Here is a 27,036-nt window from a genome sequence, read left to right as displayed (position 1 = left end):
CATATGAGCAATTAGTTTTATTACAACAGCAACAACAAGGAAAATATATATAAAAGCAGCATAAATAATTCACTGTAAAATGCTGCGCATATTCACTTCTGTGCACCCCACTTACAAATATGTATGAATGAGAACACACATAAAAGCAAATAAATAAAAATAAAACAATAATATGAGCTGTTTGAACACAGATCTTTGATTTATAAAGACAAGAACTTATGCTTTGCTATTTTAAAACAAGAATGGCAAAAGTTTGGCTTCTTTTATGAATGAAATGGATATTTTGGTGAAGTTGAATTTTTAGCACAAGTTTTGGAGATTTGGTGAACTTTTTTTTATTTCAACAATTAAAAAAAAAAAACACTAAAACAAGCAGTTTACTTTTAAATGGGTGTTACTGAACATGTTCATCTACCTTGGGGCCCATTGGCCCAGGAGGGCCCTCATGCCCCTGCATTCCTGGGAATCCCATATTACCCTGAAGGCCAGGAAATCCACGCTCACCCTGTGATAAACATGACAAGAGAGCAGAAAATACATGTTGTCATCACTAAACTTTGTTTACAATAAAAGGAGATAAAACACAGAACATGTGACTGAATGAGATCAGACAGTTCAGTCAGTGCAACCTCACAGTTTTTGTTGAAGTTGTGAGAACAACTCAGTCTCTAAGGGTCAAATTCAATGGTGGTCAGAACCTGTGTTTGCACATCTTGCTTATTCTAAAACAAGATGCAGAGGATGGCTCTGGACCAAGCAGTCTTATTTCCCTTTTTAAATACAGTTAACAGGATGGAATAAACATAGCGATAGTCAGTAGAGCTTAATTCTAGACTACTTGTAAAACCTTTAAAAGCAAAAACCTATATAATCACAATTAATGCTTTCTATCCCTAAATTAAGCATCTAAATGAATGGATTATGCCACTGTCTACAAAAATGTGCAACATCACTGATGAATTTGGAGAAAATTTCCAACCTAATTCTTCCAGACAGATATGTTTAAGGGTTTGAAAAAAAGCTTAATCTGGTCTAATAAAATGTAAATATTGAAGAAAATGAATGTTTTCCCTATTTAAGGAATCTGATTGCAAATTGTCCCAATCAGTAACAGATGTGATGTCATGCATTTAGTGGAATCTGATTCATGAAATAAAGCACATAGTGGAAGCAAAGCAGCTGAGAAAAATGGAGGAAATAGCTTTGCTTTACGAACTGCCTCTGAGTTTCTTAAAACATCTATTTTACTGATACTCTTTCTTATAATTCTTATAATAATTTCTTATAATACAATACAATTCTTGTATTCTTAATAGTGTCTTGTTTTATGTGTGTTTTTACTTATTTATTTAGCCCTGTGATGTCCTGGTGACCTGTTCAGGATGCACCTTGAATCTCCCTCACTGATTCATGTAAGGATGAATGGATACTGACAATTGCTGGATGGATTTATCCAGACAGTGACCTCCTGAACTGACTTAGAGCTATCCCACTGTGAGACACCAGATGGCAGCATCATCCTAAGGTAAGACTATTTTTTTTAAAAAGCCAGAGGAAAACATTCATGTTAAAGCTATTATTTTAGGGTTGATTCCCACAACACCAGGCTTGCATCAGTCAAGAGAAACATTGCACCCGTGTGGATTAACTCTGTGTTACCATGGCAACTACATTTGTACAACAAAAGGAAGAAATGACATCACTGTTAGAAACAATCACATGTCGACGCCTTTCGGTGGATGTCAAAACACAGAGGAGCTTTGAGATCACAGCGACTGGCTGAACTCCACAAAAAACAAAGCGATGTGAGGATTTTTTGTGCAGTGATGTTTGGCTTCTGCTGTTGTTAGAATCTGAAAAACCAAGAGACTAAAACACTCTGCAGGGATCTGATAAAAGAACAATAGTGTGCAGCTCCTCTAAAGCAGAAGGAGCTCATTTACTGAGTAAATCAGCTGAACGTCTACAATGTTGAATCAGTAGACTTCTCTAACTCCTGGCTAATACCCTGACAGCATAAAAACATAAATATAACATCATAACATAATTAGGAACACATTAACAGATCATTAAGCACACCCTTACTGTGCTTATGGACCAGTTTCTATTTTAATCTTTCACAAAAGGAACTGAATACTCTCATTAAAAGTAATTAAAGGAAAATCTGTAGCAACCTTTGCAGTGTCTAACGGGAAAATGTATTTCAAACAAACTTCCTCTGACCTATTGAGCTGATATCCTTCTCTTATGTTCCTGTTTAATGATTATCACTAATCTCAGAGTGCTGACAGAAGAACAGCTCACTGGTGTGTTGTGGCCTCTGTGTGTCTGTAACTGTAAGCTTCCCTCCATCTGATGGGATTAAGACCTGTAACCCAGCTGTGTGCGCCGACATGCTCTAATTGAAACTGATCTCTGTTCGCGTCTGGCTCTCTGTTCCGCATCCAAACCCACTGCAGGTTTACCTATAGGTTCAACTTTGGTTTTAAACTCTCACAAAGTTTTGTTGTGTGATTTATTTATTTTCATCTGACCAGAGCTGCTTGTTTTATGTGTCTCCTCCATGGCTTGAGGGAAGCTGCAAACAGGACTTAAGATGTTTCTTATTTCTCAAAATATTTAAGACCATTTATAGTATTTTCTTTGCACTTGAAAGTTACACACTGCAGTAAAATGTACTGAAGCTTGTGGTTGTGACAAAATGTGAAAAAGCACAGGGATAATAATAAATTTGCAAGAAGCATGCAGGTGAAATACCACAATAATAAACAGGTAAACATGGAAGTCTTACCTTGGCTCCCTTCACTCCACTGCAGTCACATTTTCCACATGAAGCTCCACAACCCTGAAAATAAAAAGAAACAAATAAAATTTCAACGCTAGAGGAAAAAGCGCATTTTGGCCACATGAGGGCAGTAGAGGCATGTTATGAATCCCTTTTAGCTTTTATGATCTGCTGTTGATTGGAATATGTTTGTTCAGCCAGATATTTAATGAACCATATTAATTATGTTTAATACAAATTTTCTATCACAGAATATGGAGATCACTAGAGGAAAGGAAATTAACCAAACGTTTTCAGCTAAAAAGTGAGGAATTTATTACTAAATTTACAGGTTGATTCATTTTATCTCTTGTGGGTTTCATTTCTCACCTTGTCACCACTAAAGCCCATGCAAGGAATCACCTACATGTAGCCAGAAGGGCTTGAATGCAGCTGGTTTCTACCTTCCACCGCCCTCCAACACCCACCCTGCTTCCTTTCCTCTGTGGTCTCTGGAGGCTGGAGCCTGGGAACTGGCCTGTACTGTCTTGGCTCTGTCTTTCCACATTGCTGTTCTCTTCCTTTTACTCTCCCTCTTCCAGCTGTTGCCAGACTCACGTGTAAGGCTTCCAGCCAAGATGCTGTCAGAGAGAGGGGAGGCTCTGCACGATTGGGAAGAGAAGTACACAGCTCCTCTCACCACATGTATTTCTGCCTCTCTCCAGTTCTCACAGACAAATAATCAACTCTTCTAATAATAATAACAATAACTCATCGACTTTCCAACCTGGGGAAACACGCAGAATTTCACCCGACGGTTTATCACACCTTAACTTCCAACTCAGTTACTTATAATTGCTGCTGCAGTCCAGCATGCCTGCTAATTGAATCAATATGCAGGCCTGTAAAGCATGCAGAGCCACAGCAATCCCAGGTCTTTTTGCAGCCTATCCCAGTGCACTTGTTCTCCTTGTTTTACTGCATGCATGTGCCCTACAACATTTGTGTTTTCTCAAATCCAGCTCTTTAAAACACTTCTCACTCACTCGAATCTCACCTCCCCGCTTCCAGTTACCTAATTGCTTTGTTTTTCCAGTCATCCTGCAGGACAACCTAGAAAACACCTGCTTCAGAGCAAACTAAAGCCACAATGGAGAGAGTGGGGAAACAAATACTGACTGTGTGAAAGCGGAACATGTGGGTTTTATTTTGGAAAACTCTGTCACACCAGTAAAAAGTCCTGCTGTTTGATCAGACTCAGCTAAACTAAGCAGACATGCCTGCATGATGGAGTGTGTGGCAGGGGGCTCCCCAACCTCACCCCACTCTGTGATGTCTGCTGGATCTCTAAGCAGAGCTTGCTAATCTGCAGGTAGATAAGAACAATGGCTTTCTTTGATATCCCCCCATCTTCATCCTTTACACATCTTCTTCACAAACCCAAACAGCAGCTGGATCGCGAAGGCTCAAAGGCTCATAGGACATCTGCACAAAACGCATGTCTTGTTCATGACTCTTGGAATCGTAGATTAGATCGGTGTGATTTGGGTTCTGAGTCATATTTTTAAGGAGATTTAAAGTGGATCTTATCACGCAATTCCCCAGGTAAATAAAGAAGCTACAATGCTGAAGGGCAGGAGTGGCTTAAATGTGAGAACTAGTTCATATGGAGATTAAAAGCTAAGACAGAAATGTTTTTACATGCATGTTCAACTCTGTGGACTTTTCTGTTATGTGTGCATCAGAAACTTTGTGTTGTTCAACTTTCCTCCACAGGTTCTGGAGGACCTGTATCTGTCAGATAGAGCCAATTAATTGTCAGGAAACTAATTTGTTACATCTTTACAGGGACATGTGTGTCCTACAAGAGCAAAAAATTAACCGTTTAAATTACATTAATGTATATTTAAGTTTATGCTTGATAAACTAACACATACAGCGCTATGAAAAAGTGTTTACCAATTATTTCTTCTGTTTTTAAGTCTTTAATATTTGAACTCAAACTGATTTTAAAATTAGGTAAATATAGAAAATAAGCATAGTAAATAAAATAAGCTGTTTTCGGGTGTTTTCATTTATAAAGATAAACTTGCCATTCAAATAAAATGTGATTTTATTTTAAATCACATTAAGAACGAAATGTGATTTAGTCACATTATGTCACAATTTATCTATTACAAACTGAATTTACTGTAGATTTATTTAGCTATAATCTGAAGTCATGGTGTAATTTTTAAGGGCTTCTACTTTTAGATTTTTACTTGTGACTTCCACCTCGTCTCTGACATCCAACCACTTAAGAATAATTTTCAGCTTAGAAAATTATTTGTTGGAAAAACAAATAATTTATTTGTTCCTAAATGAGAACAAATAAATCTGATTGGATTTCCTCTCATTCCAGCATTTTTGTCTCATTTCTATTCATTAATGATGTCAGCCATCTCAACATTTCCACCCCTAAGTCATACTGCTCTCTCAATAATAATAATAATAATAATTAACTCTGATTATGACATTAAGCTGGATGGGGGTACAGTTGGCTGCATTGCAGCAAAAATGTCCTGGTTTGAATCCCAGCAACATTTAACTATTCTGTTTTGTAGAACAGAATAGTGAGAAACTATAAGTACATTTAATGTGAAAGTCCTCAAAGCTTTTTCTGAAATATATTTTTTTAAAGATGCCGTCATTTGTGCAGGAACATCGAACTGGAGGCGGTGAGAAAGTAGGAAAATGAAGATGATATGACTCTGCTCAGGCAACATGATCTTCCCCAGAGCAAACAGACCCAAAGCTCAGGCCCAGCAGCAACGAATGTTAATGTCCACAGTGAGTATTCAGTGGCTGGTGAGACAGTGAGCTCTGTATCAGATCCAGTAAACCTCTGCAGCAGATGACCTCACGTGTTCCCAGACAAGTGTTTGTTTCACAGCCGAGTCAGGATGGCAGGTCGTCTGGATGTCTCCAAACTGTGAAAATCACCATGGCGAGTGTTGGCAGGTTGCTTACATTTGCTGGATGCTGCACAAAACAGTGCCTTATCATGACTGTGTGTATATGACAGTGTTTGTGATTGTTTACTGTGGCTGGAGCTGGCAGGGAAACACCGAGCTGAAAGTTTGTTTTAAAAGACAATGTTATAGATACAAAAAGGGCCGACAGCAAATAGATAGAGGAGTGGGTGTAGCTGTATCTGTGGCACGCTCACAGACGTGCCACAGAAAGAAGTCTCTGATTGCGGATGTGTGTCAGAGGCGCTGCAGATCACATGTGATGAAGAATCTTCCGAAAAGATGTTTGATCAACAGCCTGTTGATACGTCTGACATCATGGGACAGAACGCAACAGTTGAGACAATCCCTGGAGAGGAAGTGATGAGTAATGTTTGCTCTGGAGATAAGAGGTGTCAGTCTGCAGGGAGTACTGGTCGAAAGATGCTGACATGAAGTCAGGAAACATGTCAGTCCAAATGAAAATCAGGACTGACTGACTGACTGACTGACGGACTGGGCTTTATTAAATCAGATGCTAATTAGAAATGTGGTAAATGCAGTAAATTTAAGACAGGAGGAAGAATAGAAGGTCAAGGCACATATTCGACTTTAATCAGGTTTTGCTATAGATCTTTCTTTAAAATCTACTTTAAGCTTAACAGATGGACTTCAGCTGCCAGTGTTCAAGTTTTAAAAGCTTGGTAATCAAACGAGCCACTGACAACTTTAATTTTGCAGTTTTTTCGTCTAATCAAACAATCATGCATTGCAGTTAAACTAGAACTGACATTTTCTAAGAAAGGTTTAAGCCATGAGAATTTTGGCAAGGAAATATCTTACTTCTGGTTTTTATCTATATTAAATAGCTGGCTTTACACTGAAATAAAAGCTCATGACCCACTGGATCAGTTCCACATGTTTTAATGTAAAAAAAAAAAAAAGTATATGTGCATTTTCATTGTACTTTCATTTTTAACTTGCTTGAAATACTCTGTTTTAGGTTTTTACGGAGCCCCTAAGAGAACATGGAGAAATGGAGGCTCCATAGGTTTTGTTCATGTATGGGGTCAGGCTTTTTTAAAGTGGGGGTTTGTTAAAGGTTTATAACAGGATTTTTGGGAGTTTTTTATGCTGTCATGTTGTACAGGAGCAGGGAGAGGGAAAGATTGTGTATTTCATGGTAGCAGAGCCTTAAAGATAAACAAAATTACATCTGAATAAATCAATACATAGACTGCATCAAGCAGTTAATCTGACTCAAAATGCTTCACTTTTCCCAGTACAAGACATTAATTATTAGTATTAAGACAATAGAAGGTAATTTTTCTCATGGGATCTCTTGATCTAGCTAGCTATCAAATTATCTGGATTTTTATAAATAAAGACACATGCTATCGATTACAGGAAAGATACTAACTACTTTTGACAGAACCCGAGTTCAACCATTATGATAATCCCTTTAAAACATCATATAAGAAAGGATAAACTCTGTTTTAAAAGGTGTAAAAACACCCCAACATTCACATCTTAGCCCATACACAGTTATTACACAAGAATACTACTGTATAATGACAACATTTGAGTGTATTCTTTGGTGAAAAGAAAAACTCTCTGTGGTGTTTAGTTTGTACTTTGAAACTTTCCAGACCGCGTACGGTACTACGCAAAAACATGTTGCACAATTTAAATGGCAAACTGTTTAACCTAGAAAGTACGTGTGACTCAGTACTTCTAAAGCTACAAAACACTCCACAATTTTACTCACAGAGGAGAAAGAAACAATATTCTCACACTAATTAAAATAGTTTGCTGTTGTAGCTCCCCACAGACCAGATTTCCTGTTCATAAGTTACTAACAATGAAGTGTAAGGTGTAAAATATCTAGTTCTAATTCTTTCTCAGGAGAATAAGCCATTAAATTTGATCTTTTTTTTTTTTCGTTGTATGACTCAGATCTTCTGTTCTTTCCAGAGTGGCTAAAATTACTCATCAGGAGCAACAGCTAACATCCCATAACAGTACAAATAAGTTCCCTTCATTTTCCCTGAGTGCAATTGTTATTTTACTTAACATGTTTCCACTCTCGTTTTTTTTTTTCCCACAGGAGGGCAGAACCATTCCCATCCCAGCAGCTGCTCCAAACGGACTGTACATGCAGCACAACAGCTGGAGCTGTTTGCCTGCATCTCTTGCACCATGTTAAAGGAAGCAGAAGATCACACAAACATCTGGCCAGTGTCTTCAGCAGGTTTTGCGTTAAATCAACACCACATTCCCAGCACATTCCTCATGCTACAACCTCGTACCACTGCTGAAGTCAACACGCAGCTCCAAACCACACATATGAAGGCAAAGATCTTAGGATCCGTCTGAAACAGTGAAAAAAAAAAAATTAAACATGCTTTATTGTTACTTAAGCAGAACCCTGGCATTCTGGAATGGAGTTTTTGCTATTCTCTCTGTTATCTCCACTGCTCAAAGAGTCGAGGAGCCTTCCTTCCACACTGATACGGATTTCACTGATAAATAAGGCAAATAAATCAGCCGCACATTTTAACTGCTGCTGAGCATGCCAGAGATTCCTCACGCAACTCCACTGTAGCATCCACACAATAGGCTTCCTTGTGTCACGCAGTCAAAGGGTAAGCCAGATTTTTCCAGATCAGTCCTAACAGAATAGTTGCATGCTTTTTTATTAGCAGACCCACTGATTTTTATAGAGTAGGCTGTACTTACAGTGCAGTTTGATGCATTGCTACTGGAAACTTTAATGAATTTCATTGGGCTATTTTAATAATTGGTATAATTTGGACAATTGTATATGGTTGTCTGTACTCACCCCCCTTTACAGAGATGCCCAAAGGAAACCCTGTGGAAAATACAAATAATTGTCCTTCCACTTTAGAAATATGTGATTGAAATTTATAGTCGGTCACATTCATTTCCATTAAAACACACCAACATTCTGTGTTTGTAACTTGATGTATTTGAAAAGGTTCAGGTTCACGTTGAAATGTTCAGGTTCACGTTTAAATGTTCCAAAATTTCAACATTTTGGAACTCCAAATTCCAAAATTCTCCGAGTCTGTTTCTGTTTAAGCTTTACATGAAAGCTGCATTTGATAGGCGTGGATCCATACTATAGGAGGGGGACAAAACTAAATTTAAAACATTCCTGCAATCTAGACTGTCACAATCCCTCTAAATACAGATTTGCCTTGCGAGGTTAGCCATATTATTGCTTCACTCAGTTTTTGTGTTTATATTTTTGCGCTGTGTTTTGGGCGTTTGGCTGTTTGGGTTCTCAAGTTGGCTCATCTAATTACATTTGATGACATCCGATGAGATTTTAGTTCTGTGTCCCAACAGTAAACATTGTGCAACCTTGCTAAGTTGTTAACATATCTGAACTTTTACAGAAACATCTGGGTCCTCTTGCAGACTGACTGCAGTAACAAGTCCAGTTACACAGCACATTTTCTTCTTCTTACATGTGCCAAAGTGGCGCTAACAGGCTCCCGTCTTCTCTCAGGCGCAGATAAAATTCCTGAAAGACAATTACAAGGCAATCTACTGAATCACCATTATGAGCCACAAAATGGGATCCTGCTCCGTCACAGCCAATTTACAGCACTAACATACATGTTTGGCTTGTTGAAGTCATCCATATAAATGTACTGACTGCATTAAGTCACAGATTATAGCTTCCATATGGAGACTATTAGGATAGCTTTACCATATAAATGTCTGTAGGTCCCAACATAGCAGCAGGACTCGTTAGGGAAAGACAAATGGGACATTTGTTGGGGATTAAACCGTAATATGACTGCAATCATCATGATGTGTAGATAAGAGGACCCAAATGCAGAGCGGCAGAGACATAGAGAAGATGATGAATGGAAAATGAAGGACAAAACTTACAAAAATCACAGACACAGGGAGGCAAAACTCAGGACAAGACAACAGGGGAACTAGCAAGGAGGAACTGAGAATGAGTTGTATATATATATATATATAAACTGGGAAGGTCAATTACTGAACAGGAAGAGATGGCTGATTAGAAACAAGTTGCAGGTGTGAGGGGAGAGAGAGAGAGTAAGGAAGTAGGAAATGAATCTAACGCTAAAGAATAACTAGACCTATAAAACATAACCAGAGTAACAAAGAATAACTAGACAGAAGAAATAAACATAATCAGAATCACTGAGGAAGGGCTGAACTAAAGTAAAACAGAAACAAGACCGATCTAATCAAAGAAAGAGACTAATAAACAAACCCCAAAACAACCCAAGATCCTGACAGCAATACCACAAGTTTAACTATATAATATACAACCTTTCTTTGCTTTTGCTCATAAGTAAAACTAATTGCATATTTTCTTAACATATATAAAGACTAAAATGGAGGAAAACAGAAACAGTAAAAGCATAGCAGAGGGTGATTGATCTTTTTTTTTTTTTTTTTTTTTGGTCAGCGCTGGATGAACTGTGCCACCCTAACATTCCTGGCCTTCTCTGGGTCTGAGGCCAGGGGAGAGAGAATAGCAGCGGAGGAGGGGATTTTTCTGTCTGACTGCCATACTTGGAAGACAAGGGTTCTGGTCCAAGTGGCTCTGTAAACAAACATGCATGTGTGTGTGCGTGTCTATGTGTGGGTAGCTGCATCCAGCAAAGGAGATCAAACAACAAATCTTGTTGAGATCATAAAACAAATCTGGCTTTGTTTAATGATACAAGAAACAAACTTGATTTTATAAGCAAAGTCTTTAAGAAGGATTTTTTTTTTATAGTGCTGACTTACAGATAGATCAGAAATCTGTAATATGTGATCTATCTAAACCAACTGCTAATGCGTTCCTACTTATCTAATAGCTTCTGTGGTTAAACCAAATCATATGGAAGCCAAACCAAACAGTGAATGAAATACAAAACCTACATCAAGAGGAACTGGTGAGGATGGCTTTAACCTATAGCAACAATCATGCTTAACTAGAGATGAAGGTTTGTGTAATTCTGCAGCCACCTTAAAAACTTCCTTTTACACCATCTGCACAATCTGTACAAGCAACCATGTGTAGTGAGAAACACTCATGAGGTCATGCTAGACCCCCATTTAACCTAACCTGCATGTTTGTTGACTGAATAACCAAAGTACTAAAGAAAACAAAACGTGCAGAAAACGCTGAGCTACCGTAGTCCAAAACAACAACCACTCTGTTTACACAAGTGTTGACACAGTCTGAACAAACGTGGAGAAGTATTACATTTTCTAGCTCTGAAATAAGTATGAAAACAAATACATGCAGAGTGTAATATTTGTATTTCTAGTCTTAATTTTTTCTGTCTTTTATAACTTTAGATTTCTAAATACCAGTTGCTCCAACTAGTGTCCTTTTATACCAATACTATAGAAAAGATTCACACAAAACAATTACCTTCATGTCAGTTTTTATCATTTCCTCCTGGACATGTTGCGTTTTGGAGTTACTGACTGAAACATCATATATGTTCTCACTTCTAAACTCCTCTAAAGGGTTCATGGATAACCAATTAGAGCCATGCAATCTTTTACTCTAGTCTGTCCTCTCTCACAACTGCTCTAATTAAAACCTATATATCAAGCACATACTAACCACTGCTGCTTGGTCCCTGCAGGGTCCTTGTGTGAATCTCCAGTGGTCAGTAGTGTTCACTGTGGATGGATCAACAGTGTCCAAATAAAGGCAAAAATCAAGCTTTCAAATTAAAAAATAGCCCTTCTTTTATCTCATTCCAAATTATGTCCAAAAAGGCAATATTGTGTTTTTATAGGTGATATAAAATAAAATGTTCTGTAGGCTAAATGCTTCTCCTAAGCTAACAAACTCTAGAGATGAATTTCAAATATGTCAAATTCCAATTTTATTTTATTTTAAATTTATAGAATAATAAATCATACTTGTATGCATAATTTTAACTTCTCCATCGCTGCACAGACTGCTTATGCCTCTGGCTGACTCTGTGTTAGATTCCGTAGTTATCCAGTGAGATTCCTGATGGGACCAAGATGAGGCTATTGGACCTGAAAGCTAATATATTTTCATCCTGCAATAAAACAAATCTGTTGAACAGCACTTTAACAGCTCCGATTAGTTTAATGTAAAACATGTTCAGCTCTGCGGCTGGCAGCAGGTAATTATCCACAGCACAGATGCAGCTGAAGGCTTCTGAAACCAATAGCAGATTATTGTACACAAAGATGTTCTCACAAACATGGACTCCGCCCATACCTGCTCTAATTAAAACCACATACATGCAATGGATGTAAACAAGATTAAATCCAGGCACAGTGAAAGTCTGCAGATTCGTATTTGTTTTGCAAGATTAATGGTGTTTGTTTTATTATGGGAAAATACAAGAGATGACAACTTCTAGGCGCAGGGGAAGAGGTTAACAAGGAAATAGTTTAAGGATAATAATGAATAAATAATTGGATGTTATGTTAACAAACAAAATACACAGCTATTCTTTTTAAGCAATGTTACTTATCTGGCTTTAGCAAAAGAAAAACAACTGGGTTACAAGAATCACTGAGTAAATAAACAAATGTGAAAACCTGTGGACAGATGGTGTCAGGGTCTGACTGAACCAGACCCAGCCCACCTAGTTTTTCTCTCATAAAATTCACAAATGATTTCTCTGTTTCTCATTATTGTTTCCCCCTCTTTCATTTTCTTGACAGCTAGTGTTTATTACTAAACTGGTAAAGATCGGACCTTCCCTTACACTTTACTATGTACAGAGGGTCTGGGCTCTCAGCTATTGACAAACGATTGTTTCCTGGTGGCGTGGACTGTGTTCAAGATTTAAACTTTATCCAATCAATAAAGGTTTGGCCATGAGGAATATAATACACCATTTCGACCCTATGAAGCTTGACGGATTTTCTCTGCGCTCTTAACCACCGTCCCCACAGTAAAGAGAGAAATGCCGAGCTGAATGAGATGCTCAGATGTTAAATATTTCAATATTTGGAAATGTGGCCAACACAGACTGAATGGCTTCGTTCACTTCCTCTGCTGCCACTGAAAAAACTACAGGCAGACTAGATTTCTAAAACAGCTCAGAAAATTAACATCATCATTCACAACTTCTCCTTCTGTTCAGTGATTGGCCCGGTTGAAATTCAACATGAGAAATCAAAGACAATGGGAGAAAACCCAGACGGGGCACTGAGAGATGAGAATCAAGTGGAATTGCATATGAAGGCAGTGGACACTACAGGCAGACACATTCATTTAGGCATTTTAATGTATAAAAGCAGGGATTCAAAAACCCATACCTGTTCTAATATGTCTCACCTGGCACTAGCATCTAATCCTCTGCCACACCCATCTGATATCCGTCTGTCTATCTCCATCTGAACCGAATCCAGTAAACTATTTGGTATGGCGTGAGAAAATCCTTTTATAAATTTTCCCAGGTGTTGTTGCTTAGTACTGTGTTTGGGTGTATGTGTGCTTGTAAATGCAAAAAATCTGAAAGGAAGCTATAATTATCCCCCCCGGATAGATGGATGGATGCATGGATAGGGCAGATAGATTTATACTCCACTTGAGTATTAATATATATGGTTCTATTTGACGTTCACGTTACTGCTGGTACACCTGAATTTCCCCTACTGTAGGGCAATAAAAGATATTTGTATTCTATTCAATTTCTGTTCTGAGCAGAAATTTTTACACAGTAATAAACCCAAAGAGTCAGAATGTCTGCTGTGGTTCAAAGAAAATCAACAACACACATGTATAATTCATTATCATGCGTTGCTTGAAAGGACCCATTCCAAGCACAGATGGTTTTCTTTAAGCCCTGGCACATTTTGAAGTTCACCAACATGTTATTGTTTCAGACAACTTCTCTATAAACTCCCTTCATTGTATAATAAAGAGAACTGACCTTCCTTAAATCAGATTGTCCAATGGCATCCCATCATGACCAGTTAAATGACCCTCACCGGATCATCTTGTTGGCCTGCGACCTCTGTCCAGACAATTAGAAAGGGATTTCACTTAAAGGTTATTGATAACTTTGTCCACTTCCTTTTAGAGAGTAAGTGTGCACATTAAGATGTGTCTGTGGATGAAATGTTGCCCTGTTAGCAAATTACAGCTGACTTCTGCAACTCATTTGGTCTCAGCGGGGATTTCCCAGCTCCATCCACTGCACAAACAAATTCCACCCATATCCCAAAGCTAGCTCCCTGCCTAGGAAAGAAATCATATATTTTGTCAACTCATAAAATTTACAATTCAAATATATTAGAATCCTAGCAATCTAACTCTGAGGTATAGCCAGCATTGACTTTGTAAAGTTTGTTGAGAGGCTATTCTGTTTCTTTGCAGAGGTCTGTTTATGCATCCACAAACCACAGACCTGGCTACTAATTATTCCACATGAATACAAAGATAAAGTCCTTTGCACAACTGCTAAATTGCTCAAAATGTAGCTTTACTTGCACTTCTTCCTCTACAATTACACATAAGCTTAGTTGTATGAATGTATATGTTGAAGGCAATGAGTAAAACATTGCCTGTATTGAAATCACGTTCTGCTACTGCGATCAATTCTCCTATTTATTTGTATAAATTCCAGTAAAAATACAGTGAGTTAGAGTTTGCACAGTTATGATATGGAGTCTCCAAAGGATGGATTTAAGCTACGTTCAGGTGAAGGAAATAAAAAGTTAAAAGCTCAAACTGGGTATTGAGGGCAACGATTAATTCTTACTGTCCTAAAGAATTTGACTGTATGAGCCACAAGCTTCCGTGTGAATGTGCCGGACTCTGGCACCGGAAATAGGATTGAGGAAGTCGTTCTTTCTCCAAGGAGGAAGGCCTCTTCCTCGCCTTTTATGCTAACAAAGACAAGAAGGGGCTGGGCTCGAGTGGGTCTCAAGGGTGTAGAAGTATCTGGAAGTAATGTCAGCACGTGAAGACAAGGAATGACCTATGTGACTTTCTGACTCAATACTTCCATCCTGGACATTTCTCACATAAAATTAACACATAGAAGGAATGTTAAAAGTCTTGAGAGATCCTGTGTAAAGTTTTGTCAAGTTCTGCATATGACCCTGACCACACGTTTATTATGATGACGCATGGTGATCATGCTGTGGGAGTGCTTTTTCTTGCAAAAACGTGAAATGGAGGTTATCCTTCTGCAGAATAATGATCCTAAACTACAAAGCTACAATAGAATGACTTAGATCAAGAACATGTATTTGTTCAATTTGTCATAAACGCAATTCTTTCCCATGCATGCCACTCTTTTTAGATCTCTAATTGTACAGTTATTTTTAAAACTATGTACCGTTCACTTTTCTGTCCTTGGTGCATTAAAAAAAATCAGAGGAAAAGGCAGCATAAGAGAGGAAATAAAACTGGAAGGAGCGAATAAAGGTTTTCATGAGTGAATTTCACATTCTATCAATGACAAAGGCTCCAACGTTATACACTGCATTTCATTGTAGGACTTTTCACTGTAAAGCTGCCTCCTTTTGATCAATAGTTTCATACATTTGCTTTGTCTAACTTCCAGATTTGACTTCCACAAGTTCCTACAAGAATCCTGAAGAAAGCTCTACATCGCATCAACTTAATTTTTCCTCATTTAACTCCTCAATCCAGATGAAGAGATTAGAAGGTATCTTCTTCCTCTGAGGTAAAAACCCTCCATGTGACCGGCTTAACTTGTTTCCTCTATAGAGTTATCTGATTAAGCCTTTCAGAAAACAGCTATTAAACAGTGTTGTGCAGAGGCAGCAACAGGAAAGAAAGACAAGGATGAATAAAGCATCTGTTCTGTCAGGAAGGCGCTTCAAGGCTGTTGCAATAGATAAACAGGTCATCTCAGGTTATCTGAATTACAGCTGTATTGGAATCACGTTCTGCTACTGCGATCAATTATCCTATTTATTTGTACCAATTCCAGTAAAAATACAGTGAGTTAGAGTTTGCACAGTTATGATATGGAGTCTCCAAAGGATGGGTTTAAGCTACGTTCAGGTGAAGGAAATAAAACCCGCCTTCAATGATCTGTACTGACTTGTTGAAAGGTTAAAAAAAACACACACACAAAAATCAGAAACTAAATTAACCATAAATGATTTAATTTATGGGATGAATATAAAGCATGTGCCTCTCAAATGTGTACCATTAGGATCTATTAGTCATTTTAACCCATCACACAGCTGACCATTATTGTTCTTTCCAATTTATTCCCACTTCTTTGCCAACTTTGAGCATGAATCTTGTTGAGTGTCTGTGGAGGAGGAAGGAAGTGAACTCCATCTTTAAAACAAACTGAACCACTTGTGACATTTGTCAGACCATTTTACAGAACGTCCTGACACGACAACCTGCCTTCCACTTCAAGCTATTTTAATCAGGCATTGGCAAGATTAAAGCCACGTCTGTCACAGGCACCTGCTACAGGCAAAAATGTGCAATTAATAACAGGAGAAAGCAACATAATTTTGCAAGTCTGTGTCATGTTTAGCCAAAACTGTGGAATCCGATATTGAATACAGTTAAATAAGACATTTTTACAGGCCAAGCATGTTTGTATTTGTTCCAGAGAGGTTCAAAACTGTGAAAATTTGAAAAACAAAATGCAAAGTTTAATATTCAATATTATCTTTAATTTGTACTTTAAATTGACATTTAGCCAGCTTTGCAGCTGAAACTATATGTTTACATACAGTGTTTATAAAATACATCTTTGATAAATATTTTATGTTGTGAGTCAGCTAGATTACTAAAACTATTTGCTAAATGCCAGAAGACTAGGAGTGAGATTTTTTTTTAAAAACATAACCTTGAACAAGGCTTAACTGGAATGCTGCAGCACGATTCTGTGGTTTGTCAGACTCTAATGATGTTAAGTGATCGTCTCATTTTCAGCTTAGGTACGTTCAGTTCTCACTGAATTAACTGGTCAAGTCATGCAAGTTTGATTACAACTTTGTTTAGCTAATTTTTCCTTTTTACTAGAACAAACTGCTCTGTAGTTGCAGTATAACCTTTTCGTTTTCAACTTCTTCATTTTAAACAAAGCAGTAAAACTACGCTTACACAAAAACTCACATAATTTCCTTTTCTTTACAGAAGTTGCAGTCTTCTGTGTGCTTAGGTGCAATGGTGAGATTGTGGAAACTGTGATCATTTAGAAGATTTAACATGATCTCTGACTCCAGATCACGTCAGAGTCAAAGCTTCAACCTCTCTGGGTAAAGTAAGAAGAAAACTAGACCATCAGTTCAACTGAGGAAGAACAAATAAAGAGCTTAAGGTCCAACTCTTTCATTCATAATTAAGAATACAAAATGTCCCATGTACTATTTAAATACAGTTTCAAAAAGTTCACTTTTGGTTTAGTGAAACCTTCACAGAGCAGTAACGAGATAAACCCAGTTAGATTAAAATGATGCTTAAAGCATCACACTGAAACATCTTATAGGAACTGATCTGAAACATTTTATAGTCTTATCTTTCTGACACATAAAATGCTTTAAACAACAGGTTTTTATTAATACTCTGACTTGATCTATAGTGAAAGAGAAAGGTGTAGCACCAATATTTAGTTGGAATATTTAAACACACTCAGCAGCCTTAAACAGCTTTGTAAGTCTGCTTATCGGGGTGGTCACCATTAAGCACTAATAATTTCAATCTTTCCAGTTAATTTGTGCGTTAAATTGTTCTAATTTGGAATCATTTTATGGTTTAAGCAACTTGAAGCATTTATCCTGTGGTAAACATTAACTCTGCAAGAAGGCTGAACCTTATACGGGGCACGGCTAACGCAGCGCTTGGCTACAGATTTTCGACACAGTTTACCTTTTTCTGACCAAAACCTATTCACCTTAAATCTCAAGTTTAAGGAAAAAGGGCAACATAACCTGAGACAAACATAGAACAAAAGCATAAAGATCATTTCACTGTTGTGATTTTTAGCATAGAAAGCAATAGAGGGAATGTAAATGGGATTCTTTGCTGTAGTTTCTAATAATCTCTATACATAAACTACACATGTATAAACAAAAAGCAGAGTTTTTAAAAGTCTGTTGCAAAACATCCATGCTAGTGTGGACAGGGCCACAGTTGTGATATTTTATGTGAATGACTCTAATTCAAACTTTTAGTAACAAACTGCATGGTTTTATGTTCTCACCTATTCTGATTAGGTTAATCTTCAGCCTAAAGGACGAAGTGTGATGCTGGATGCTGATAGAAAAGAAACAGCAGAGTTCATCTAAGAGCAAGATTAAAGCCAGCATGTGTGGAATTATCCTTCAGTTCATCTTTAACATCATAGACGAGGTCAGCGTCTGGAAATAATGAGCAGTAAAAGCCTCATCAGCCAGCTGATAGTAGAGCACCTATGTCACAAAGGAAAAACTCCAACTATTTCTGCTTGAAAAGACCAGAAAATTGTTAGCAATCAAGGATTGATTCTAACCACTGAACGAAACCTTAAACAACTGCTATTTAAATTGCATAAGCATGATCTGAGGTTTCCATTAGATTTTACTTGGCAAAGGTTGCTATCACACATGTATGAAAGACTGAATATTGCTGTCAGGTTTATGTCCGTTTGCTCCAGTCCATGTAGATCAGGAGAGGGCTTACAACCATCTCCCATGGGCCTTTAGAGGGGGATGACTTTAAGGTTTATGTGGTCCTTCTACGTATAAACAAAGCAAGAAGTGTGTCCACATTTTCAACACAAATTTAAACTTATTCCCATTGCAGGTTGGTTTCTATGAAGGCTATTCATCATCATCCGGTTTGTTTTGCTGATGGACAGGGTTCTAAGTTTTAGTCATGGAGAGAAAGGCTTCTGGTTCAGGAAACTCTGGGTTTCATCTTTGCTTTTGCACATGATGTAATTCTCTTGGCATCTACATGCCATGGCTATCAGCAAGCACTAGAGCAGTGGTGAAGCTGTCAGGATAAGACCCAGTTCATCTACATCTGAGGCTGTGATTCATAAACTAAATAGGGTAGAGTACTTGGTTTGGGCTGACGGTCAGTCTTTCACTCAACTGGAGAACAATCTTGAGGTACTTTTTAAAACCGATGGTATGATGGAGCAGGTGACTGATATATTAATTGGAGACAAATCTGTCAAAATACAGTTGTTGCATTTGTTGTGGCAAAGAAGAAATTGACCAAAAGGCAAGGTTCTTTAAACACCCCCATCTGTGAGACTCCAAAACAACAAAATTAAGGCTACACTCAGCTGAAACGCGCTTCCTCTACATCAGAAGGACTCGGTCGTGGTTCCTCAGGCAACTGATAAGGAAGCCTCTATACCTCCCTTGAGAGGTTTTCCAGGCCCATCCCACAGAGGCACATCTACAACCTGCTGGAGGGCTATATATGTCCCTTCAGGTTTGTGAATACCTTGGATTCACCAGAATAAGCAGAAGATTGTCATTAGACAGAGGAATATATGGATATGTGAAAATGCTACTCCAACGGTCTGATCTCTAATAGAGATAATTGGATGAATGAATTCCAAATGTTTTTTTCACATGAGAAAGAAGACTGGTTCCAAATGCAGAATTTGTTCATCTCCTAAACTGCACCAATTTGACAGAAATTACATCAATATTGACAAAAAGATAAGTTGTTCCCAATATTCTGCCTGCATTCTTCTGGAAAAGCCATTAAAACACAATCAAGGCATTTCTGTTTACCAGAAATCTTGTCTAAACACCTTATCAACGCAAAATCATTCCTATTGAAAAATGAACAACTGGAAGACAAACCAAGCGAGATTTATACAGCATATAAAAGGAAAGGATCCTCATAAATCTAAAGATACAATCGGCACCGTTTTATATTCCATCATTTGGACAATTTGGCAGCAAAAGATGGAAGTTCAGGTCAAGGACCACAAAGTGAGACTAAAAGATTTGTCACGGCATATCATCACCGGCTCCAACACACATTCTTTCACTTTAGGGGCTCAAAATCTTCTCTCCTTCTCCTCCTCCTCATGTTCTTCTAGCAGCCTTCCGCCCCATCACTCTTCACTTCCCACCTCCATGTCAGATGGATGTATCCATTCCAAAATCTCTGTCCAAACCACAAAGGTCATTTATGACTCACTAATTACACACTGGAATAGCTCAAATGAATTTTCAACACTGTAACGCACCACAGGATATTAACCAATCCCAAGGATCAAGTCTGTCTTAAGAGTGGAAAATATTATTGTGGAGAACAGAACAGGTGTTTTGGGGGGTATAGGAGAAAACAGCAGCTAAGACAGATCTGAATAAAATGCATCCCTCACGTTGCACGAGTTGGAACTGAGAGGGGATTTACAACTTTTAGGCTACTTATTTAATCTTCTCTGTGACAGAACAGACTCTCAGGCTGCTCTGAAAATAGGACATACCTGCCACAGTTCCTTGAGTAACAAGGTCAGGGGAGAGTTATCTTTGTTCTCCAGAGGCGCCTGTTAAAATAAGGAGACTAAAAGATGGGCACAATTCTTCCAAATGTAGACATTTTTACAACAGGCAGGTCGTGGATTCCCATTGCTTGGTTGGTGGTCAGTCACAGGGACAGATTCAGCTGTTGCCTGTGTGGGGGGGCTGTCTATAGGACCAGGCCTGTCAAAGCGTACGGACAGCAAGAACAACAAATCAACTCTTAGATTTCAACAAGCTGTTTAAGGAGGATAGATGCTGCCTCTGTCAGTCATGTTAGGGTTGTGTTGAACATCAGAGGCAAGTTTTAAACTGGATAGCGGAAAGAAACTTGACTTTCCCAATAGCTGCAATGGTCCATCCATCTAACATCCCACACACAAACATTTATTCCAGGAATTTGTTGATTTGCCCTCTGCTTCTTTTAGGAAATACTCTTGCTTCTTTCTGACCAGATTAAATGCCTGACTCCATGTTTTGAGTAGCAAACAAATTCTTGAGAAATTTCCTTAGGATATTGCCTCTTATCGTTGCCTTTTCCTATGTCAGCCTGACCAGCTATGGGTCAAAGGTTATCATATTTTTGGGTACATCTTTGCTTGACCCTGATTTGTTTCATCAGAAAGTTCTGATCTTCCATCAGTGTCACGTGTCTCTACATCTACATTGACAAAGTCAAACTAGATGTAGCCCTTTATGGAAATTACAAGAATCATATTAGATGTTCTGCTAAATTTAACACCAGCTTGTGAGCTTAGTTAGGTCTGAGACAACCATCCCACTGTGCAGGAGAGCAGCTCAGGATTGATGAGAGGCCTGAGTGGATCACAAACCTCCTGCTGTGGACCTCCCATGGGTGGATGGGAACACATTCAGCTCATAACAATAAATCCAGAATGTGAAAATACTCCAGTTTCACTGCTGTCGTCTGATTAGCAACAAGTTGTTTGGCCGGATATTATTGTCTGTCCAGATGTTCTGTATCTGTTGCATGTTTGTGGATCTAAATATAAACCTGTAGTGGATAAAACAAAAGAACTGCTCTTTGCCACTTGATATGTTTTATTACTTTAGTCTGTCAGGAATTCAAATGGATTATCATAATTGATGTCTATGATGATTCAAAGGTCAGCATTCAGTCTTTTGAGTCTGTAAATTATAGTGAAATGTTATTAACTCGAATTAAAAGTTCAGCTGTTCTAGTTGGATTTTCCTGACTTTTCATCCGTAAGCTTCAGTTTGCAGAGAGTTTACAATATTAAACTATTTCCAGTGTAACAGTGGACCACCTGCAAGGAGCTGAAATCTGCGAATATTTGAGACCCTCTTAAGGAGGGATTATCACTGCCTATGTTAGTTGTTCAAACACCAAATATATTTTAATATGAAGTAATAGACACAATGGAAGCCATCTTAGTATTAAACTAATGTACAAGTCTTCCTTATCTCTGATCCTGTATAGCCAATCAGCAGCAACAAATACAAATGCCACTCTGGATTGGCTGATTTGCAAACGTCAGTCAATGGTTTGTCAAGTAGCATTGTGTCTGGGAATTTCAGCTACCCAAGCTGCATTTTATTTTGAACATTTTCTATATCGTCTACATGAAATAAAATCGCCAAATAGGTAGATTTTCCATGAATAATTTTGAATTAAGTTCCACATAAAAATACTGAACTGTGAATAGGGGGCCAGGGATCCATGCAACACAGTTTTGCAACCAGGCATATTGACCTTTTTATTCTTTAGATTATGCCTTCTTGAAGGTTTATTTGTTTTTCAGATGAACTGTGCAGAACAAATGTTGTATTATTTGTGGCAATTGACCAAAACCAATTAATTCACTGCAAGTAATAGGGACAAATACATCATGTGGTAAGAACTAAATATGGCATCCTGTGTTCTACATGCTGTTATTCATGTTTCAGAGGGAATGGGGTGAATTTTCCCTCTTCTTCCCCCATTACTTTATTTACTCAGTTTAATTAATTTTCTTCCCAGAGCAGAGAACAATTCTTCTCCTTCCAGGAAAAAGTTTGGATAAGGAAGACTTGTGAGATAGCTCTTGGCATCGTGTCCAACTTATTCAGAGTTGTGTTCAAAGGTTGAAGCAGAGGCAGTTTGAGAAATGGGCTTTCTACCTTCTTCTATGTGACCAAAGAGGAAGCCATGAAGACAGATAAAATGCTACCTTTTGTGTTGCTTATTTGTATGCCTACTAAACAGAAATGTGTGTTTACCTGCCCTTCCATTTCTGTCCAAAAATATAGAAATATTTTAATACTTTCTTAATGAGTCTGGATATATTTTTAACATCTGTAGTTCAATGTGCTACATACTTGGACTGGCTAGACAATTCAAGATTAAGACAAACTTTTTTTTTTTTTTTCACATTACAGCTAAGATTGAAGCATTTTTTTCTGATTCATTGTTACACATGGGCACAGAATGGGCATTGTTGAGGAGGAGGTTGATGCATTGTTATGTGCAGAAGGTGGGCCTCAGCAGGGCACCGGTCAAGGGCAGTTCTTGTATGAATGGGGCCTGGTTGTAACCACTGTATCCTACCATGAAAAAGATATTTGTTTTATCACAATTTTACATGGATTTCATGAATACCAAACTGTCTTAAGTAAACTCTTGGACATGCAGTAGGATTTCTTGTTGTCAGCTTAAAAAGGCCCAATTGTGAATTGAACAAATGTAAGTAAAAGTGATCTAAGGCCCATTTATTTTACATGGGAAGTGGAATATCATCAATGCTAACCTCTGTCTTTAAAAAATCTGCTATGTAGCACATAAGGACTAGAGCTTATATTTTGAACTAGCGATGATCAAAATAAGTAAAAAACTGTGTTAAAAACTGTGAAATAAACTTTTAGTGTTGCACCAAATCAAAAGCTTTGAATCAGATAGCATCATTGTCACTGCCATATTTTCTTCTACCGCTTACTCTCCGCATAAAACATGGAGGCAAATCATTCTCATTGAATGCAAATAAAACAAGAGCAATAAGAACAATGATTTGGGGCACAGCTGACTCAGAACCAAGCTAAAAATGAGCGCTCCTGGCACCCCTCAACAGCATGGCACCCTAAGTGGGAAGAAGAAACACTGCTGGTACTGTTCGTGAAAGAACTACCACTCAGTGTAAGCACTGGATCTAAACTATGAACTATAAAAGCTACACAGAACTTTGCTTCAATTCATATTATTTCTATAGCACAAATTCACAACCAATCAACATAATGTAAAACAAACATTTACACAGAGCTAATCACTCCATGCCAGCTAATAAGAAGGAAGGATAACTTGCACTAAATCTAAATTATCTGAACATCATAGCACAGAGCAATAGGGTAATTTATTTATTTATTCTACAGTATATCCAAGATCAAAACATCCAAAAAAGAATTGAATTATCCCCAAACAACAACAGTCAGATCTGCACACAATTTTCTGCGTCTCTTATTGCTTTGCCAGACTTTTCTACAGAACAATCTAGTCCCACACAGAAACTTCAGCTACTGGAGGCGTTTGCCCCACCCTCTGCCCTCCTCCTCCTTCTCTCTGGTTCCCTCCAACAGAGGTGGAGGAGCCAGAACGCAATAGATCTCACAAAGTTTCACAACAGTAAAACGAAGCATGTTGCTAACATAATAACTCTGTTGTATTTTGTATAAAATGGCCATACACTTCTGTACACAAATATGATTTTAGTATTGAGGGCCCCTAAAGTGAAACAACTGAATGCCCCTTAAATGGAGCTTTGAAGTGATGGGAGCATGTTGCTTGATATAAAAGCTTTAATGTAGACTTAAATGATGCCAGTTACTATTTTTCAGCACAGGTTTCCATCTAAGTTCAGCACAAACTTGCATGCACTCACCTCAGCCCGCGTCAGGTCTAAGCTGCAGTAGAGAGCCGCCAGCAGCAGCAGCAGCAGCGGCGGCAGCGCGCCGGACGGTGACAGCATCGTGGAAACTGCGGCGCGCTCAATCAGCCCCTTTCACCCGCTCCTCTGCCTCTGTCCTCGGTTAACTCGCGGTTTATCTGCGGAGCACGAACGGTGCGTTCAGCTGCATCTTTGTCCGAGACGATGTGAACTTCTGATCAATGCAACTTGCTCTTGTTCCCGCTGCACCACACCTCCCACCTTCCTCCAAAACGACCACCCTCTCGTCCGGAGAGACAGAGTCTAAACCTTGTTGTTACAAACACTTTGACTTTTCTCTGTACGGAGAGGAACTGCTCGGGATACTTTGGGGCTTTTTTGCGGGATTTTTTGGGGCAGTTTTTGTCACTTTGGTGACGGGGCCGGTGACTTCTCTGGCTCTGGAACCGGAGCATCTCTCCAGCCCGTGATACCTCCATTTCATTACGCGCCGTAAGTTGTGCAGGTTTATAAAACTGTTTATTTATACCACTGGATTAAATAAAACGTGCATATCTTTCGCGTTATTGCAATCTAGAGTGCTTGTTTTTGCACCGGGGAGCAGTTGAGAGATGATTGGACTAAGAGATAAATGTTTCTGACTGCTTATATTTGTGGATATTATGCATTTTTATACAATTTGTAAACACTAGTTGCTTGTGCCTGCAACAGGTTGAGTAAACATGCTTTAAGTGAGCGTTCAAAAGTGAAGAAGCGGCGCGGGACTTGAGTTTGCGCACCGCATGAGTGCGACCATGCAAAGGCAGCAGGATAGAGCGCATACAAATCTGAGGTAAGCGCATCATTAACAACTTCCAGAGTTCAAAATAAACGCAATATTTTTCATTGGGTTTCATAAGAGTGTGTTTTAATCAACAGGGTGCTGCTTCTCTGCCTCTTCCTCGCCGCCCTCGCCTCGACAGTGCAGGCTGTAAGTTTTATTTCCCACATATTCATGGTTTTTCACAAAAATGCTGCCTGGTTGCAGTTACGACAGAAAATCAATCCCATCCCTCTGGGTTGGGTTTGTCCTGGTTGGAACTGTTCAGATTTTGCAGCGTGTGTTGCCAGTGGGAGTGTCTGGTGTGGTCTGGGTTGGGGAGTTCCTTCTGTAGGAGGGCTCTTCTGTTTCTTCTTGGCATGACTGGTTCAGAAAGCATCAACAAAAGATAAAAGTTGCTGCAAAAGTGAGTCACTTTGCCGTTCAGCATCAGAATATTGTAATTTTGAGGTTCTTAACAAGACAAAGAAAAAAAAAACTAAAATGAGATCCTGCAGGGTGGTTATGTTGTGCCATTCCTGACCTCTTGGCCTGGCACAGAGGGGGGTGAAGGGGAGGTCATGACCTCTGCCTCCTGCTTGGTAACTTGATGAGTTTTTTAGTGTATGGATTCTAGACGGTAAATGAAGACTTTTAAATAAAATTTATTTCCATTCTCTTTTCCTTTAGATCCTTTGAAAATAATAATAATAATAATAATAATAATAATAAAAATACCACAACACTTTTGAAATAACTTTGTAAAGGTTTGACCTTAAATTTAATCAAGAGGCTGTTGTATGACTTTAAACTTGCTGTTTGTTGTTTAATACTGGAAAATGTTGCTGAAATAAAACAATTGTGTTTAATTACCTCTTTATCAATTAACCTCTACAAGGTTCTACAAGACACTAGAAACTGGAGTTTGAGATGTCTGATCTACAGCATGGACATTACGTTGTGTCTTCAGTTAATACTAGCACTAGCTTCATAAGAGTTATATGACCATAACTCAGGTCAGAAACACAACCAATAAAAACAAGATCTAACATAAAATGGTACAATTTAGGGAAAATAAGCCTCAATCAAACCTTGTATTGTATTGAGGGGAAATGTTTTACATACATCAATAAAATGTGTTGAAAAAATGGTAGACTTGTGAATTATTTCCAAACCTGGAGAGTAAAATGCCAGGTGCTGCCATTTTGAGTTTATATAAATCATCTGATTCATTATCTCTATATCTATTTCTCTGTGGTGCAAAGGAAAGAGTAGACATCTTGCAATATAAAAGTTGTTGGTTCCATTTTAGCGTCTTCCTGTCACATGCTGATGTGTCTCTGGACAAAGCATGTCAGGACAACTTTCCTACCAATTTGTGTATCAGTTTATCAATATGCATGTGTGTTTGTGAGTGTGATTGGGTAGATCTGACTGGAGTGTGAAGCGTTTTGAGTGTTTGGTGTGACTAAAAAAGCTTTATATATTCAGATAAATGACCCGAATAAGCATTTGTAAGCTTTGCATTTATTTTTTTAAATGCAAAACTTATTCAGGCATAACAAAAAGCAGAGAGCTTGCATCCCATATTTCAGGGGAATACCTCAAAACTATATGTGCAAATAAGATCTTGCCTATGAAGACATTGTGTTATTTTTTGTCAAAACGAAGTCTGTCTTATTAAGTACTAATCATTTATTGTCAGGAGAGAAATAGTCCCTGAGTTGCCCAGTTAGGTTGACAAAAATTGACCGGATGACACTCAGTTATAACAGGATGAAACAAACATGACTAAGCAAACAATACTTCCAATAATTTGGAAGTACTTTGAGAATAATGCAGCTGGATAGTTTTACACTAAGCCTGCTGAAACATGGACTCTATTTTGCTCAGATCCTGTAGAACACAATTTGTAAAAAAATAAAACATATATTTCTACTGTTCCCTGGAATGTGGTTAAAATATACCTCCTTCCAATAAACCCAAACCTCACCTCATGAACTGGCTGCGTTGTATCGCCCCTCACTATAAAAATAGATTGTAAAATGGAGACATGCTCAAAAATTTACATTTTTAAGATTACTTCTATATATTTGACTT

General features: G+C 38.3%; 2 protein-coding genes across 3 annotated transcripts in view; one reads left to right on the top strand and one right to left on the bottom strand.

The window, feature by feature from the left end:
• Positions 1-24,340, bottom strand: part of col4a1 (collagen, type IV, alpha 1) — a 43,340-nt gene extending 19,000 nt beyond the window's left edge. Inside the window, exons 1-3 of the mRNA XM_032568326.1 lie at positions 24,132-24,340; positions 2,792-2,845; positions 416-505 (exon numbers count right to left, since the gene is read on the bottom strand). Coding sequence (XP_032424217.1) covers positions 416-505; positions 2,792-2,845; positions 24,132-24,218 — 231 coding nt within the window. The 5' untranslated portion in view covers positions 24,219-24,340. The remainder of the gene's footprint in view (positions 1-415; positions 506-2,791; positions 2,846-24,131) is intronic.
• A 49-nt stretch (positions 24,341-24,389) lies between these two features.
• Positions 24,390-27,036, top strand: part of col4a2 (collagen, type IV, alpha 2) — a 57,393-nt gene continuing 54,746 nt past the window's right edge. For both annotated transcript variants that reach the window (XM_032568324.1, XM_032568323.1), the window contains exons 1-3: positions 24,390-24,629; positions 24,849-24,969; positions 25,056-25,107. In XM_032568324.1, the coding sequence (XP_032424215.1) occupies positions 24,920-24,969; positions 25,056-25,107 (102 nt within the window). In that variant the 5' untranslated portion in view covers positions 24,390-24,629; positions 24,849-24,919. The remainder of the gene's footprint in view (positions 24,630-24,848; positions 24,970-25,055; positions 25,108-27,036) is intronic.

Source organism: Xiphophorus hellerii, chromosome 7, assembly GCF_003331165.1.
Source record: "Xiphophorus hellerii strain 12219 chromosome 7, Xiphophorus_hellerii-4.1, whole genome shotgun sequence".
NCBI lineage: Eukaryota > Metazoa > Chordata > Actinopteri > Cyprinodontiformes > Poeciliidae > Xiphophorus > Xiphophorus hellerii.
This window is presented reverse-complemented; position numbering and strand designations above follow the sequence as displayed.